Source organism: Telmatherina bonti (assembly GCF_933228915.1).
Source record: "Telmatherina bonti genome assembly, chromosome: 20".
NCBI classification, from domain to species: domain Eukaryota; kingdom Metazoa; phylum Chordata; class Actinopteri; order Atheriniformes; family Telmatherinidae; genus Telmatherina; species Telmatherina bonti.
This window is the reverse complement of record NC_136618.1, coordinates 35814762-35830292: the sequence shown is the minus strand read 5'-3', so window position 1 is coordinate 35830292 and position 15531 is coordinate 35814762. Positions and strand designations below refer to the sequence as shown.

The following is a 15531-nucleotide window of genomic DNA, read 5'->3' as shown; positions in this document are numbered from 1 at the left end:
GTTGATTGGAGCTCAACTAATTAGGTGCAGGTCCATTTTGCTGGCAAGCTAACCTTGGTGCCGTCATGTTTCCGTGCTCGCCACGAGTGCTCAGCTCAGAATCAACAACTTTTTAAAAAATGTTCTGATATTCTGCGTCTTATCTTTGCTAATAACCAATCCTGTCACCACGCTGCCGCCACATAGCCACCACGTAGCCGCCACGCTGCCGCCACGCAGCCGCCACGCTGCCGCCACATAGCCGCCACGCTGCCGCCACGTAGCCGCCACATAGCCGCCACATAGCCGCCACGTAGCCGCCACGCTGCCGCCACGTAGCCGCCACGCTGCCGCCACGCAGCCGCCACGCTGCCGCCACATAGCCGCCACGCTGCCGCCACGTAGCCGCCACATAGCCGCCACATAGCCGCCACGCTGCCGCCACGTAGCCGCCACGCTGCCGCCACGTAGCCGCCACGCTGCCGCCACGCAGCCGCCATGCTGCCGCCACATAGCCGCCACGCTGCCGCCACGTAGCCGCCACATAGCCGCCACATAGCCGCCACGCTGCCGCCACATAGCCGCCACGCTGCCGCCACGTAGCCGCCACGCTGCCGCCACGTAGCCGCCACGCTGCCGCCACATAGCCGCCACATAGCCGCCACGCTGCCGCCACGTAGCCGCCACGCTGCCGCCACATAGCCGCCACGTAGCCGCCACGCTGCCGCCACGTAGCCGCCACGTAGCCGCCACGCTGCCGCCACGTAGCCGCCACGCTGCCGCCACATAGCCGCCACGTAGCCGCCACGCTGCCGCCACGTAGCCGCCACGCTGCCGCCACGCAGCCGCCACGCTGCCGCCACGCAGCCGCCACGCTGCCGCCACGCAGCCGCCACGCTGCCGCCACGCAGCCGCCACGCTGCCGCCACGCTGCCGCCACGCAGCCGCCACGCTGCCGCCACGTAGCCGCCACGCTGCCGCCACGCAGCCGCCACGCTGCCGCCACGTAGCCGCCACGCTGCCGCCACGCAGCCGCCACGCTGCCGCCACGTAGCCGCCACGCTGCCGCCACGCAGCCGCCACGCTGCCGCCACGCTGCCGCCACGCAGCCGCCACGCTGCCGCCACGCAGCCGCCATGCTGCTGCCATGCAGGAGACTGCAGAAATGGCGGCACAAGATGGTGGAACAGAGTTGCCATAGAACGGCCTGTAATGAGGATATTGTACTGAAGCTCAAAGGCTCTGTGGACATGACTGTTACTATTAATGGAGCGGATGCATCAAACCCCCCCCCCCCCCTCCCATATATTTATTTCCTGAAGACGTAAATGCGCCATGTGCACCCTCTGTCCAAACAGAACCCATGACAACCCACTGATCCAATGCAGAATTACGTCAGGATGTGTTTCATGTAAACCTCCATTTGGAATTCTTATTTCCATGTAAAGTCATTCATTCTGAATTAAAAAACACCATGTAGGCGTTGATACTGTGACATCATAAACAATATCATGCTGCAGACTTTGGTTTCATAGACATATTCACTCATTTAGAACAGGCCAGTCAACCTGCTGATGCATTATTAATCTCAATGTTTCCACATGTAATCTTTCCTTCTACAGACATGCACAGAGACACTCTTCTTTGTCTACTATATTATATGGCTTTTTACTTAGTTTATCATTCTATAGAAACATACAATAATTCATAAAATAATATGTTATCAACTTTATAAAGGAGAAATATTCTATAAAAACTGACTGGTATCATTTTCTTGTCCTGTTTATGACTGAGGTGAACCTGGTATTTACATGTACATGTATGCAGGAACTTTTATACGATGTGTGTTTATTCTCCAGTGAGTGGCAGTGTGTTTGGGGACTCTCCTAATGTCTAATGAAGTGGTAAAGTTGTAAACATACCATCCTGACTTATGAATATGGTAGAAAACAGCCTTTGAGTAGTGGACACGATGCATTAATGGGTAAAGTTGAGTTTTCTGTCTTGTACGTTCCACAGGTGAGTACATTTTCTTTATTCCTATGTTTGAGCATTTAATTGTCTGCAGTCGGAGTGTGAAGGAGATTTTTAGCAAAATGGTAAAATGCAGCTGGAAAACATGTCCCACTCTGCCTTTTAATACCAGCTGAAAACAACCAGATAATGCTGGAAATTGCAACAAATCTCCATGCATCCATCCCAGAAGATCGCCTGCAGCGTTACTGCAGCTGCCGTGCCACAACCGCAGCAGGAAACCCGGGAAACAAAACCTGCACCAGGCACCACAAGCTGTCCGAAACATTGCCAGTGGACACAGCTCATATACTGGGAGAACACCTGTGAGGTAGGATGAACTGAGCTTGTGACAAGCTGTGCATCGCTGATTTGTTACTGGTTGTTTTGAAGTTGTTTTGTTGTCATTGTGACGTATGTCCCTGGTGGCTTTGATGGGTGTTGACATGCTGGGCAGCAGCTGGAAGAACTAGAGGCCAGAGATGGTAGTCTGTATGCATTATGATATTCCCATGCCTCATGGTGGGCAGGGCTGGCTTTGGCCTTATTACAGTCTGCTGACCTGTGTCTAAACATGCCCCCCCCCCGCCCCCACCGCACCCCTTTTCCCTTTAAAACCAGAACTGTTTGTGTCCCCTCATGCAAAGTGCAGCTACTGCTGCTAAACCTGTTGAACGACGATGTCTGAAACCACGGTGGAACTTCCCAAACTGAGAAAAGCTAAAACTCATTGACAGAGAGAAATGTTTGGCCCAAATGTGCCGCTTTGTTTGTCCACTAGGAAGTCCCCAAAGCCAGACGGATCAGAACCACTTCTGGTCCAAAGATACAACATCCGGCCCACATCCGGCCCACATCTGGCTCACATCCGGCCCACATCCGGCTCACATCTGGCCCATATCCGGCTCACATCCGGCTCACATCAGGCCCACATCTGGCTCACATCTGGCTCACATCCGGCTCACATCCGGCCCACATCCGGCCCACATCCGGCTCACATCTGGCCCATATCCGGCTCACATCCGGCCCACATCCGGCTCACATCCGGCCCACATCTGGCCCACATCTGGCTCACATCCGGCTCACATCCGGCCCACATCCGGCCCACATCCGGCTCACATCTGGCCCATATCCGGCTCACATCCGGCCCACATCCGGCTCACATCCGGCCCACATCTGGCCCACATCTGGCTCACATCTGGCCCACATCCGGCTCACATCTGGCCCATATCCGGCTCACATCCGGCTCACATCAGGCCCACATCTGGCTCACATCTGGCTCACATCCGGCTCACATCCGGCCCACATCCGGCCCACATCCGGCTCACATCTGGCCCATATCCGGCTCACATCCGGCCCATATCCGGCTCACATCCGGCCCACATCTGGCCCACATCTGGCTCACATCTGGCCCACATCCGGCTCACATCTGGCTCACATCCGGCCCACATCTGGCCCATATCCGGCTCACATCCGGCTCACATCAGGCTCACATCTGGCTCACATCCGGCTCACATCCGGCTCACATCCGGCTCACATCCGGCCCACATCCGGCTCACATCCGGCCCACATCTGGCCCACATCTGGCTCACATCTGGCCCACATCCGGCTCACATCTGGCTCACATCCGGCCCACATCTGGCCCACATCTGGCTCACATCTGGCCCACATCCGGCTCACATCTGGCTCACATCCGGCTCACATCTGGCTCACATCCGGCTCACATCCGGCCCACATCCGGCTCACATCTGGCTCACATCCGGCTCACATCCGGCCCACATCTGGCTCACATCCGGCCCACATCTGGCTCACATCCGGCCCACATCTGGCTCACATCCGGCTCACATCCGGCCCACATCCGGCTCACATCCGGCCCACATCTGGCCCACATCTGGCTCACATCTGGCCCACATCCGGCTCACATCTGGCTCACATCCGGCCCACATCTGGCCCACATCTGGCTCACATCTGGCCCACATCCGGCTCACATCTGGCTCACATCCGGCTCACATCTGGCTCACATCCGGCTCACATCCGGCCCACATCCGGCTCACATCTGGCTCACATCCGGCTCACATCCGGCCCACATCTGGCTCACATCCGGCCCACATCTGGCTCACATCCGGCCCACATCCGGCCCACATCCGGCTCACATCTGGCCCATATCCGGCTCACATCTGGCCCATACAACACCTTTTAACTGAGCCATGCTAGAGTAAAGTAGCTGAACATGTCTGCTATCTGGGACCAATAAATGTGTTTAACGATCCTAGAAACACAGCAAATAAAGTGACTTCAGAGTTCAATCTGTTTTCTTTAAAGCCAGAATCCCTCACAGCTTCATACACAACGCAAGCAGGAAACTTTATCTTCCTCTCATGGCAGGTAAACAGCATGTAAAGTGAGGACAAACAAGCAGAAAACTTACGAAAGGAATCAGTTTTCATGTTTCATATCAGTCTTTAGGATAGATGTGTGTGTGGAGAGTTTTGGCTCGTGATTGCCTTCCCCAGCATCACCAGACATGGTTGTGTGATGGTTTGAGTGGTTATTGTGTGATTGTGCTGCAGAGTCCAGGATAACGTGCACATTTTGGAGGTAAAGTAGGAAAAACAGGCATGAAGACCCTAAATGTGTCATGGAAAAGTTTGAACACCACAGTCATCAGATTGTTAAACAGGGAAACAGGAACGCTTTGATTTTCCAGTAAGTTAGAAAATACCATCACGTGTGTTGCTGGGAAGGAGTTGGAACTCCTCCAGGCTCCATCCACAACTCATGATATTCATTCACACACGGAAACAGTGACCATGGTGACCAACGTCGTAGTAACAGGGTGATAACATGATGTCATCATGTGGAGGCAACCTCCTACCTGAGCCGGGCTTGTGTTTATCTGTGTTGGAAGATGTGTGAGACGTGGACGTGGAGGCCACCCTCTGGTCTGAATTCATGTGGTCCTGGCCCAGAGTTGAGCTGAACTTCCTTGGCTTCTTATCTGTCAGGTGCAGCGGGGAGCTTTCCTTGGGTGCCAGCGGCGGCCGGCGAGGCCTGACAGTGGCGTTGACCTTCAGCCAGGCTTGGGCTTTGTACTCCACAATCTCTCCATAGTTAGCCCGAGTCACCCGGCACTCGTAGAGCCCTTCGTCATTCTTACTGACTCTGGAGATCTGCAGTTTGTGTGAGATGTCGTTGCCCTGGACTTTAACTGTCTGTTGAAGAAGCAAACAGTCACAGTGTCACAAGCCGTAGTATGATCTTCATCACGTCAGGCATAGAAACTTTTCCATTTTTCATACTATCACTAGGTCATTACCAGGCCTGATCTGTGAGATGACCAGCTAGTGTAACTGGTTAACACAAGCTTGTTCCCACAGTCAGTTTGTAAACCAGTTGGTACCGAGTTGGTCTACATGCAGGCTGTGTTCTAGGTTTTTGGTGTTTTCTGTGGCCTGGCATTTATACTGCAGCATATGCAGGGCTTAGTATAGATGCATTAGCTCCATCTTTACGGAACACTTTTCTTTTCTAACATAATCAGTTCAGCCAGTCTTTTAAAAACGAATGAAACATTGTCTCCGTGATCTTGACGTAACAAGGTCATTATCATGTTAGCATACAGGAGAATGTCCACTCTGGGCTCCTGTACATCCTCTCTTTCTTTTGTTTTCAGATGTGTGACTTCCATCAGCATCATTCATCATCTGCAGATGTAAAGAAGGACAAAGATTGATGATGATTTAACCGTAAACAGCCAAATGTATGCTGCATTAAAATGACTGAAAATAATAGGAATGTGAAGAACAATGTCTGATCTGATCCAGGCGGTCCTGCAGGCTCTGGAGGAGAAAAGGAACAAGCCGGACCGAGGATGTTTGACCCGGCGCAGACAGAAGACAGGTTGGAGAGAAAACAGTCACGATTTCTGGAAAGATCCTGAAATTATGATAAAAATATGCCTGAACTGATAAATCTTTGATGAATCTTTTTGTTCGAGTGAGAGGCAGGAGCTCATCCTGCAAATGCAGCCTGGAACGGAGGAAGGAGACCTTTGCTTTAAAAATATAAATCTTTTTCCACAGAGGTCTTTCTTTCTTTTAAACATCGTACGCCTGTCTGGTCCTCTCTTCTGCTAAATACCAGTACAGCTCCTCCTCTGGTGGGAATGGGGAGATATTATTCTAATGGTTTGACTGGTTTCACCAAAGTGCAGCGTGAACACGGTCCGCATGGATACACCCCCCTACAGCTGGACCCAGTCTCCAACCGAACCGAGTCTCCAACCAGACCGAGTCTCCAACCGGACCGAGTCTCCAACCGGACCCAGTCCCCAACCGGACCGAGTCTCCAACCAGACCGAGTCTCCAACCGGACCCAGTCCCCAACCGAACCGAGTCTCCAACCAGACCGAGTCTCCAACCGGACCGAGTCTCCAACCGGACCCGGTCCCCAACCGGACCGAGTCTCCAACCAGACCGAGTCTCCAACCGGATCGAGTCTCCAACCGGACCCAGTCCCCAACCGGACCGAGTCTCCAACCAGACCGAGTCTCCAACCGGACCGAGTCTCCAACCGGACCCAGTCCCCAACCGAACCGAGTCTCCAACCGGACCGAGTCTCCAACCGGACCGAGTCTCCAACCGGACCCGGTCCCCAACCGGACCGAGTCTCCAACCGGACCGAGTCTAGCGGACTATTCTGATGTGAATGCAGCCTAAATATTGTACTTATTGAAGTGTAATATTGTTCAGGACCTGGTGAAATATGGTCTAAATGGAGAAAAAACATTTTCTAAAATGAGGCTAATTTGCATTTTTCACAGACAGAATAAAGGCGTCACCAATCAGAAGCACGTTAACGGATCGACATGTTTAGAAGATTTCAGTCCACATGTGGCCCTGCGATGGACCGGCGAGCTGTCCAGGGTGTACTCCGCCTTTCGCCCAAAGACTGCTGGGATAGGCTCCAACTTCACGCAACCCTTCAACGGACTGAGCGGTTAGGATAATGGATGAATGAACGAACGAACAAACGAATGAATGAATGAATGAATGAATGGTTCCACATTTGAATGTGTATTTTTAGATCAGGGTGTAATGTGTTCGAGGCTTAACCGAAGCATTTCCAACTGTAGCTAATCTCAGCGTTATTTATTGACGTGTGTTTGGAGACGACAGTTTGGAGAAGTGGAACTAGAAACATTTTCCATGCATGAGAAATGAGAAACTGCTACCAGTTTCTGCACCTTTCAGCAGGACAGTCATCACGAAGCAGGACACAGCTTGTTGTTAATCCATGAGTTAAATAAGGATTCTCTCATGGCTTTTTTATGCAACCCATGTTACAAAATCACTGCTTGAGCTCCAGTTAAAGCCTAAATTACACAGATTACCTTACTGAGATGAAATCATCATCACATGGTTTCACCAACAGCATTAAGCTTTTCATGAAGTGACCATAATTCACGTTTTCTCCTGTTTTTATTTAAGTCAGGTGGAATGAAATAAAAACCCTTCGTGTACATATTCCACATGATCCTTTTTGCGTCTGCCGGCTACACCGGCGGTAAGTGGATGTAATGTCATTTCCATTGAGGCTTGTGTTGCAGTGTTGGCGTAGAGCCGTTAGTGGGAGAGGAAAGCAAACAGCACTAATCAGCATGGCATGCAAATGTACCGCTTCAGATTTAAAACTAGTTTAGGATTATTAAGGAGGAGAAACTGAAATCAGGAAACGGCGCTGAGAAAGCAGCCCTTTGTTTACATCAGATGGTTTTTTCTTCTACTGTTTTTGTTTGGAAGGTCAACCATTCTGTGAGGGCCAAACGGAGGTACTCCCTTCAGACATGATACTTGTAAACACGCGGTTGGTGGTTGGAGGAACTTTTTCAGGCTTCATGTAAACAGAACAGATTTGATCAACATGTGTCCTGACTGGAGAAGCTCTGCACATCTAAACATGGCTACAGACATGTAACACACCAGTCGTACTGATGATGAGGACTACATAAACATCTCGGTTTGGCTGAGACGTTGACAAAGTCTACTTGGTACTGGGCTGTTTCCGGTAACTGAGCCCTGAGCCAGTTCTTCAGGCTTCTGTTTAAAGACATGAGTGTATGTGTACGACCGGCTCTAGGCCTCTGAGTGGCAGTAAAGAGATGAACATTACTGGTGAGTGAACGTAGACGGCGCCTGGAGCGGACAGAACATTTCAGGCTATCATTGTAGCTGTTGCTGCAAACCTTTATTAAATCATAGTGTGTGTGTGTGTGTGTGTGTACACATTATATCATAAAGGTCAGCAAAGCAGAACAAAATTAGAGGGAAGCTCTTTGCACAGAGATCCAGCAGAGATCTCCAAAGAACTAGTGTGGCTCCAGTTTGGCCCCATTGGGTCCTGACGTCTCCCGCTGGGGGCCTCAGGTTTTAACAGGTTAACAGAGAAACATAAATATACTGTAGATGGAAATGTCTGGAGAGTTAAAATCAGCCTTGCTGTGTTGGAGCCTGACGCCGTTTAATTAACTGAAACAAGCAAACATAGCTATGCTTGCACTTTATGCACTTTAGTCAATGTTAGTGAAGTCTAGGAAGTACTTGAAAGCCAGAAGACAAAGGAGCGATGATTTGGTTGCTCACACGCTGGTATCCAGGACTTAGAGGGGTTTAGATGTGTCACTTGCCATTACACATGACTTGTGTGACAATCTGAGGTCTGTTTAGATCCAGGCTCTGGGCACAGAAAGCACACAGAGCTGCACAGAGAGGGGGAATGGTTGCTGGTGCATGAACGCAGGAAGAGAAACACTCAGGCTGTAATGATATGCTGCCAGTGATTTCACTGATTAGCTCCCTTCTCTGCTGGAAGGTGTATTATTCAGGAAATCAGCTGCTGTTGTGTTTGCTCATAAAGAATCCCTGCTGACGTCGGCCACAATGGAGCGTGTTTGGTTGGAAAGGATGCATGACGTGTTCTTCAACTTACACTTATTTTTGTCCCCTCGTCATCGGGATCAGGCTCTGGTATCATCTCCATCTGGAAGCACAGAGAAGGAGGGAAAGGCGCATTAGCAAAGTGACAGTAGCCTGTTGGGTACAAGCTAGCCCAAAGAGCCACTCATAGATATATTTTATGCAGGCACAGTGTTGGACTCCCTGAAACCAGCGTAGAGATTGCTAAGACAAGTTTGAGAAAAGGCATCATCTATCCGCCGAGGCTCATAAATGTTTCAAACTAACATCAACACACAGTTTGCAGACTGAGCGACTCTGCTGCCACTGTGCTGCCTCTGACAGTAAACCCACTCTCCCCACTGTTTCCCATTTATTTTTAGATTCCTTGAGTGCTTCTGTGCAGAAATTAAAGACAACTTCCAGATGTCACTGCAATTTTAGAGGGAAAAGGGATTCACACCAGGACAACCAGCTCTTCATGCCTCTAAACCTTCAGCTTTCTCTGCAGACAGACTGGTCTTACCCAGAGATATATACAACAGGCACAGTGTCAGCAGACTTCTGATACAGGTAAAACCTGCTGAATCACAGCTCCCAGGCTTCAGAATCGCTTCTGCTGGAGCCCTGCTGGCTGGTTCTAACATGATGGCATGCATTAAGCCCACAGCCAGCATCATGGACTGGCCATTGAGTTTAGAATCATTTATTTACCCCACATCAGAAGCCAAATGGACAAGTGCCCAGCGAATAGCAGAAAAACCAAAATGGCTGCTGACAACAATGTTGAGGAGAGGAGGAGGTTTGTCCAGAGGAAGCTTCTGGCTCTACGGCTGAGGAAAAGAGGAAGGGCAGGAGACGATAAGATGGCTACTTATGAGCGTTTGCTGCACACAGCGTTCCTTCAAGTGCTGTAATTATGTTGGATGAAGGAGGCTGCTTTTCTCTGGAGGATGTTGGGTAGACAGGTGATTAATGAGGAGAATTAGGAGCCGTAGCTTTCGCTCTCTGCATGTATGCACCACTCTTCCACCGTGACTCCACAGACAGACCTGGCATCCTCTGCTGAAGGAGACGGAGGTCGCCGGGACGCATCTTCAGGCGAGGCCCATTAATCGTCTTGTATCTTGGAGTTAAGACTGCTTAAGGTCATCAGTCTTACAAACCAGCAGCTATATGGCCTTGGTCTGTAGACCCTGAGGGGAAGGAAGGAGGACTTCTACTGGCAGCAGAGGCTCCTCTCTGGTCTGCTCAGAGAGATGCTGGGCTCACAACAACATGGCAGATGGAAAGACTTTGCAGGTTCCCACCCCTCAGAATAAAGTTCAGAAGCAAAACCATCTGAAACATCAGAAGCTCTGTTTGTTTCCAGAACTAAAATATTCCTGTTGAGTCTGGACTTGGGGACCATTCAAACCATCACTAAGATGAGATGGTCCCGATCCATGAACAGCCTTGTCCTTCAGTTGTCCACCAGGAGGAATGGGAGAATTTCCCAGACTCACTGGGCTGTAGTGTTTTCTATTTCCTTACGACCGTAACGTCTTTGCATAAGCTATGGTTTAGTGTTGGCTCTGTTTCCTCTGGGAGCAGCAGCACCCGAAGCTGGGAGGAGAACTGCTGTGTCTGGACGTCATCAGCAGAGGAGAAAGTCTGAGAATGCAGAGATCTGAGGGAAGACAGGATGCAGGACGGATGCTGAATCAGCCGTTGGGAGGGAATGCCTCACTGAGGACGTCTGCCAAAGTTCAGGTGGTATATCACCATCCTGGTGCTGGATGTTTGGGAGACATGAACGGTTGGTCCTGAAATCCAGCCATGTTGATGCTGGACTTTGTAAGAGGGACTCAGAATGTGGCCTGCAGGCCACAACTTGCGTGTTGATGAAGTGTCAGTAAGAGCTGAGTTTGGAGTGAAATGACAACTTTTCACCTGCAGCAAGAGTCAAAAAGTCACCTGAAAGTGAACTGCTTTCCAGCTAAAGCGTGATGAAGATTACAATTCTCCGTCCTCAGAGTTTTAAATGCAGCCTCAGACCTCGGTGGGAGGAAGAAATGACTGAATGATAAAAATCATCTCATCATTCGTTATAGTCTGCTCTGACAGCTGAAAGCTCCACTTGAATAATCTGTTAATACGTCATAATTAAGTGCTGTCTGGAAGGATGGTCGTGCTCCACTGTTTAAGTCACATTTTCATCCTATCTATTATCCTCAACACTGAACTCAATCTACCTGCAAGCCAAAGCTTTTTCTTTTATTCATAATTTGCTGTGATATTTCTGCACGTATTGTTTTAGTGCTGTTTGCAGATTTCATCCTCCTGGCGATGAAACTGGAAACCACTGATCTGCACTCTTCCGATCTGAAAATGTGTTGAACTCAAGTCTCGCTTGTTAAAGAGAAAAATCAAATAACAAAATGGGATTATTTCAACATCTTACTGTAAGTTACTGAAGGTTTAACTTTTCTTTTACTGTTGCCTGAAAGGATGCATCCGAACTTCATATCAACCCAGTTCATCTAGGATTCAGTTAAATGATGTCAGACAAAGAGCTGTGCATGATGTTATATCAGGTAAATCTGAGCAGATTTACGTTTGTCTGAACAGAGGTGAATATCTTAGAGCGTCACAAGCCGATATTAATGATGGACGATGTCAATCTTTCATCAGGGGAATCCAGGGACAGACCTCACATTCACCTTAGGAACGCCATGAAGATCCAACACAGTTAATGACAGGAAGAGAGAATAGTTCACTATAAACCCCCTTCATCTCCATGGAAACTAGCAAGACCTTCATCTCCATGGAAACTAGCAAGACCTTCATCTCCATGGAAACTAGCAGGTCCGTCATCTCCATGGAAACTAGCAAGACCTTCATCTCCATGGAAACTAGCAAGACCTTCATCTCCATGGAAACTAGCAGGTCTGTCATCTCCATGGAAACTAGCAGGTCCGTCATCTCCATGGAAACTAGCAAGACCGTCATCTCCATGGAAACTAGCAGGACCTTCATCTCCATGGAAACTAGCAAGACCTTCATCTCCATGGAAACTAGCAGGTCTGTCATCTCCATGGAAACTAGCAGGTCCGTCATCTCCATGGAAACTAGCAAGACCGTCATCTCCATGGAAACTAGCAGGACCTTCATGTCCATGGAAACGAGCAAGACCTTCATCTCCATGGAAACTAGCAGGGCCTTCATCTCCATGGAAACTAGAAGGTCCTTCATCTCAAATGAAGGCACAGGACTCATGCTGGTATAGTTTTTAGGGTTGGAATGAAACTTTTCACGACAAAGCAGCGACAGGAAGACATGATATGTGATTGTGGCTGTGAGCCGCCAGAGTTTCCGTCCCACCGTGATGAGACAGATGTCTTCGTTACCAGGAGAGTTTCTGCTTTCATACGACACCTTGCTTGTGTGGTTCTCTTGTAAAAGTCAACCGAAACTATTCTCATATGTGTGTTACGTTTCCATATTACTGCGTGTGGTTTGGGTTTGGTTCAGCTGGCAACGCTTGGCAGAGCCTTATAGCCTTGTCATTTGCCGGGTTATGTTAGGATTGGTGCCTCCTGGTGTCTGCAAACATCTTCTGTACAACACAGTCTGCCTTCTGAACAAATGAAGCGAGTGGTGACCGAACCAAGACGGTCATATGGGGAACAAAAGAAGAAGATATGCGCAAACATCTGGTTTCTCCACCTTCTGAAAACAAACACATGAGCAGGTATGTCTGCCAGAAGTCGTCAGGAATGATATATGAATGACTCGTTGGTAATATCAGAGGTCGCAGCATCAGTGTCAAAACCAACAGCTCCAGTTGGATTCATGTGGAAACTGGGAGGAGGACCAATGAAGAGATGAGGGTATTCCTTCAGGATAGATGGTTCTTCTGAAACGAGACCTCGTCACCTTTCAAACATTTTAAAATGGTTTCGTCCAACCTGAGCATCGGATCTGACTGCAGGAAGGAGGCGCAGCCATTAGTCATCCTGTTCTGCACCACTGCAGTCAACATGATTGCAACTTAATGAATGTTCAGTATCAATTAATGATCTTGACATTTCTTATCTGTTAATAAAGACGTTAATCTGCGACAAAGACGTTACGTTGCCTGTCAGGTAAAACAGGTAAACGCATTTCCATTTTCAGCCTTTAAATGTTTCCTTTCAAATCTTTGAAGACATTTTGAAAGTTTCTCCAGACACAGTCAGACTGAATCTCCACTCCCACCCCCCGTATTTAAATTCTGTCGCACGAGTGCCTTCTGAGCCGAAACCTCGGCCACTCACGAGTATCTCCATTTCAATCACTTGTCTCTTTATTGCAAAACCTTTCCAGCATGACTCGCTGCCATTTTTCATGCAAATCTCAAATTGACTTCTTGTAAAATGTGCCGTGCAATTACTGAGCATCAGAAAGCCTCATTGAGGGGCTGAAAGTAAATTAATGTCACATGAAGAAAAATGGTCATCATTTAAAGTAAAACCTCGACACAGAGCCCACTGTGTGGCTCCGCCTGGTGATGAGGTCAGAGGTCATGGGAGGGCTTGGACCCCAGCTCATGTCTACACACAGCGATGCTGAACGTTAAAACGAGTTTATCCTGCGATCATCGGGATCCGCAGGAAGACTCAGAGTTCAGATTCAGGTCAGGAACTTCATGTGACCCATCAAAGCCTTTAATCTGATTAAGTGATGGAGGTAGGAACTGCTATTATGTCTGTTGTGGTGAAAAGCTCCTCATCACAACACCAGCGTCACAATACGCATTTATAATTCCTCCAAAATGTGCACGTGTCACATGCACTGAAATAAGCGACACACAAACATATTCAGGTAAATTTCTGCCGTGTTATTCATCTTCATCACATTAATTATGAGGTCCAACAAGGGAGCACCCCCCTCACCGAGACAGCTCATTTAGCGTCTGATTGGCTCATGAAGTCGTCGTAGAGACGCCACGGCGTCCTGGCGGCTCCCGTCTGGTTTCACGTCCACACAGATGTTCGACGGAATCATCTGGACCGTTTTACACTGTTTTATTCTGTTCATCTGGGGGGCGTGCGTCTGTCAGGAGGCAGGACGTGCTCCTGACATCTGAATGCTGGAAAATAAATCTGTAAACTTACAGAGCTCTTTGGTTTTTTACAGTTTTCCCAGTATTTTTAAGATCCAGGGAAACACCAGTGAACCTGTTAATGTGCAGACTGGGATAAACTTTACTGGGAATATATGTCCCACCCCCCCACCAACCCCCCCCCCCAATTCATGGACAAAGTATTTATCATAGACGCTAGCGTCTTTCCGTAACATTAAACAACTGAAATAAATATTATATTCCATTTAAAAATATTTTTATCGCTGGATTTCGCTTAAATTGTACAATTAGTTTTTATTCAGTTTTTCCAGGTTTTTTTTCTCAATCAGTCCTTTCATGTTTGATAACAATATTTTTTTCTGGATAATTTTATGACCATCTTAAAGATAATTCAGATTATTTCAGTTTGAGCTCATTTTGTAGAAGAAGGTTTTCTGAACCGTAAATCTACGGCGTAACGTGTCTTGACTTTATTCGCCGTACTTTTCCATCCATCTGGTCAGTGGCTGATGCCTCCTTTGTCCTCTAACAGATGAGTGATGTGACATAATGTGGGGAAACATCCATTTAGGCATTTTAGCAGCAGAACAAGCCTGAAAGATCTGGAAACCCCGTCTTGTTGTCAGTCTGACTCAAAGAGCTCCGTCTTCTTTGATGATTTCTTTGCACTTAAGCATCATGTAAAATCTCTGATGTCCTCATTTTCACAGCAGCAGCAGGAGAAGTCTGGATGTGGGACATGATGATGCCTGTCCAACAGACGCCAACTTGTCCATCCACTTTGAAGATAATTACAGGCTTAGCGAGTCTGTGGTCTTCCTCTGGTGGTCTTCCTATGAGGGACGTGGTGGTCTTCCTCTGGTGGTCTTCCTAATAGGGACGTGATGGTCTTCCTCTGGTGGTCTTCCTCTGGTGGTCTTCCTGTGGTGGTCTTCCTGTGGTGGTCTTCCTGTGAGGGACGTGGTGGTCTTCCTCTGGTGGTCTTCCTCTGGTGGTCTTCCTGTGGTGGTCTTCCTGTGGTGGTCTTCCTGTGAGGGACGTGGTGGTCTTCCTCTGGTGGTCTTCCTGTGGTGGTCTTCCTATGAGGGACGTGATGGTCTTCCTCTGGTGGTCTTCCTGTGGTGGTCTTCCTGTGAGGGACGTGGTGGTCTTCCTCTGGTGGTCTTCCTGTGGTGGTCTTCCTGTGAGGGACGTGGTGGTCTTCCTCTGGTGGTCTTCCTGTGGTGGTCTTCCTATGAGGGACGTGATGGTCTTCCTCTGGTGGTCTTCCTGTGGTGGTCTTCCTGTGAGGGACGTGGTGGTCTTCCTCTGGTGGTCTTCCTGTGGTGGTCTTCCTGTGAGGGACGTGGTGGTCTTCCTCTGGTGGTCTTCCTGTGGTGGTCTTCCTGTGAGGGACGTGGTGGTCTTCCTCTGGTGGTCTTCCTGTGGTGGTCTTCCTGTGAGGGACGTGGTGGTCTTCCTCTGGTGGTCTTCCTGTGA

At 49.1% G+C, this 15531-nt stretch overlaps 1 protein-coding gene across 1 annotated transcript in view; it reads right to left on the bottom strand.

Annotated features, from left to right (window-relative positions):
* The window catches only part of vstm2a (V-set and transmembrane domain containing 2A), a gene marked incomplete at both ends in the record, with an annotated part of 149087 nt that overhangs the window by 64409 nt on the left and 69147 nt on the right, over positions 1 to 15531 (bottom strand). The window contains 2 exons of the mRNA XM_079260017.1: positions 4868 to 5204; positions 8980 to 9030. Of these exons, the coding sequence (XP_079116143.1) occupies positions 4868 to 5204; positions 8980 to 9030 (388 nt within the window). The remainder of the gene's footprint in view (positions 1 to 4867; positions 5205 to 8979; positions 9031 to 15531) is intronic.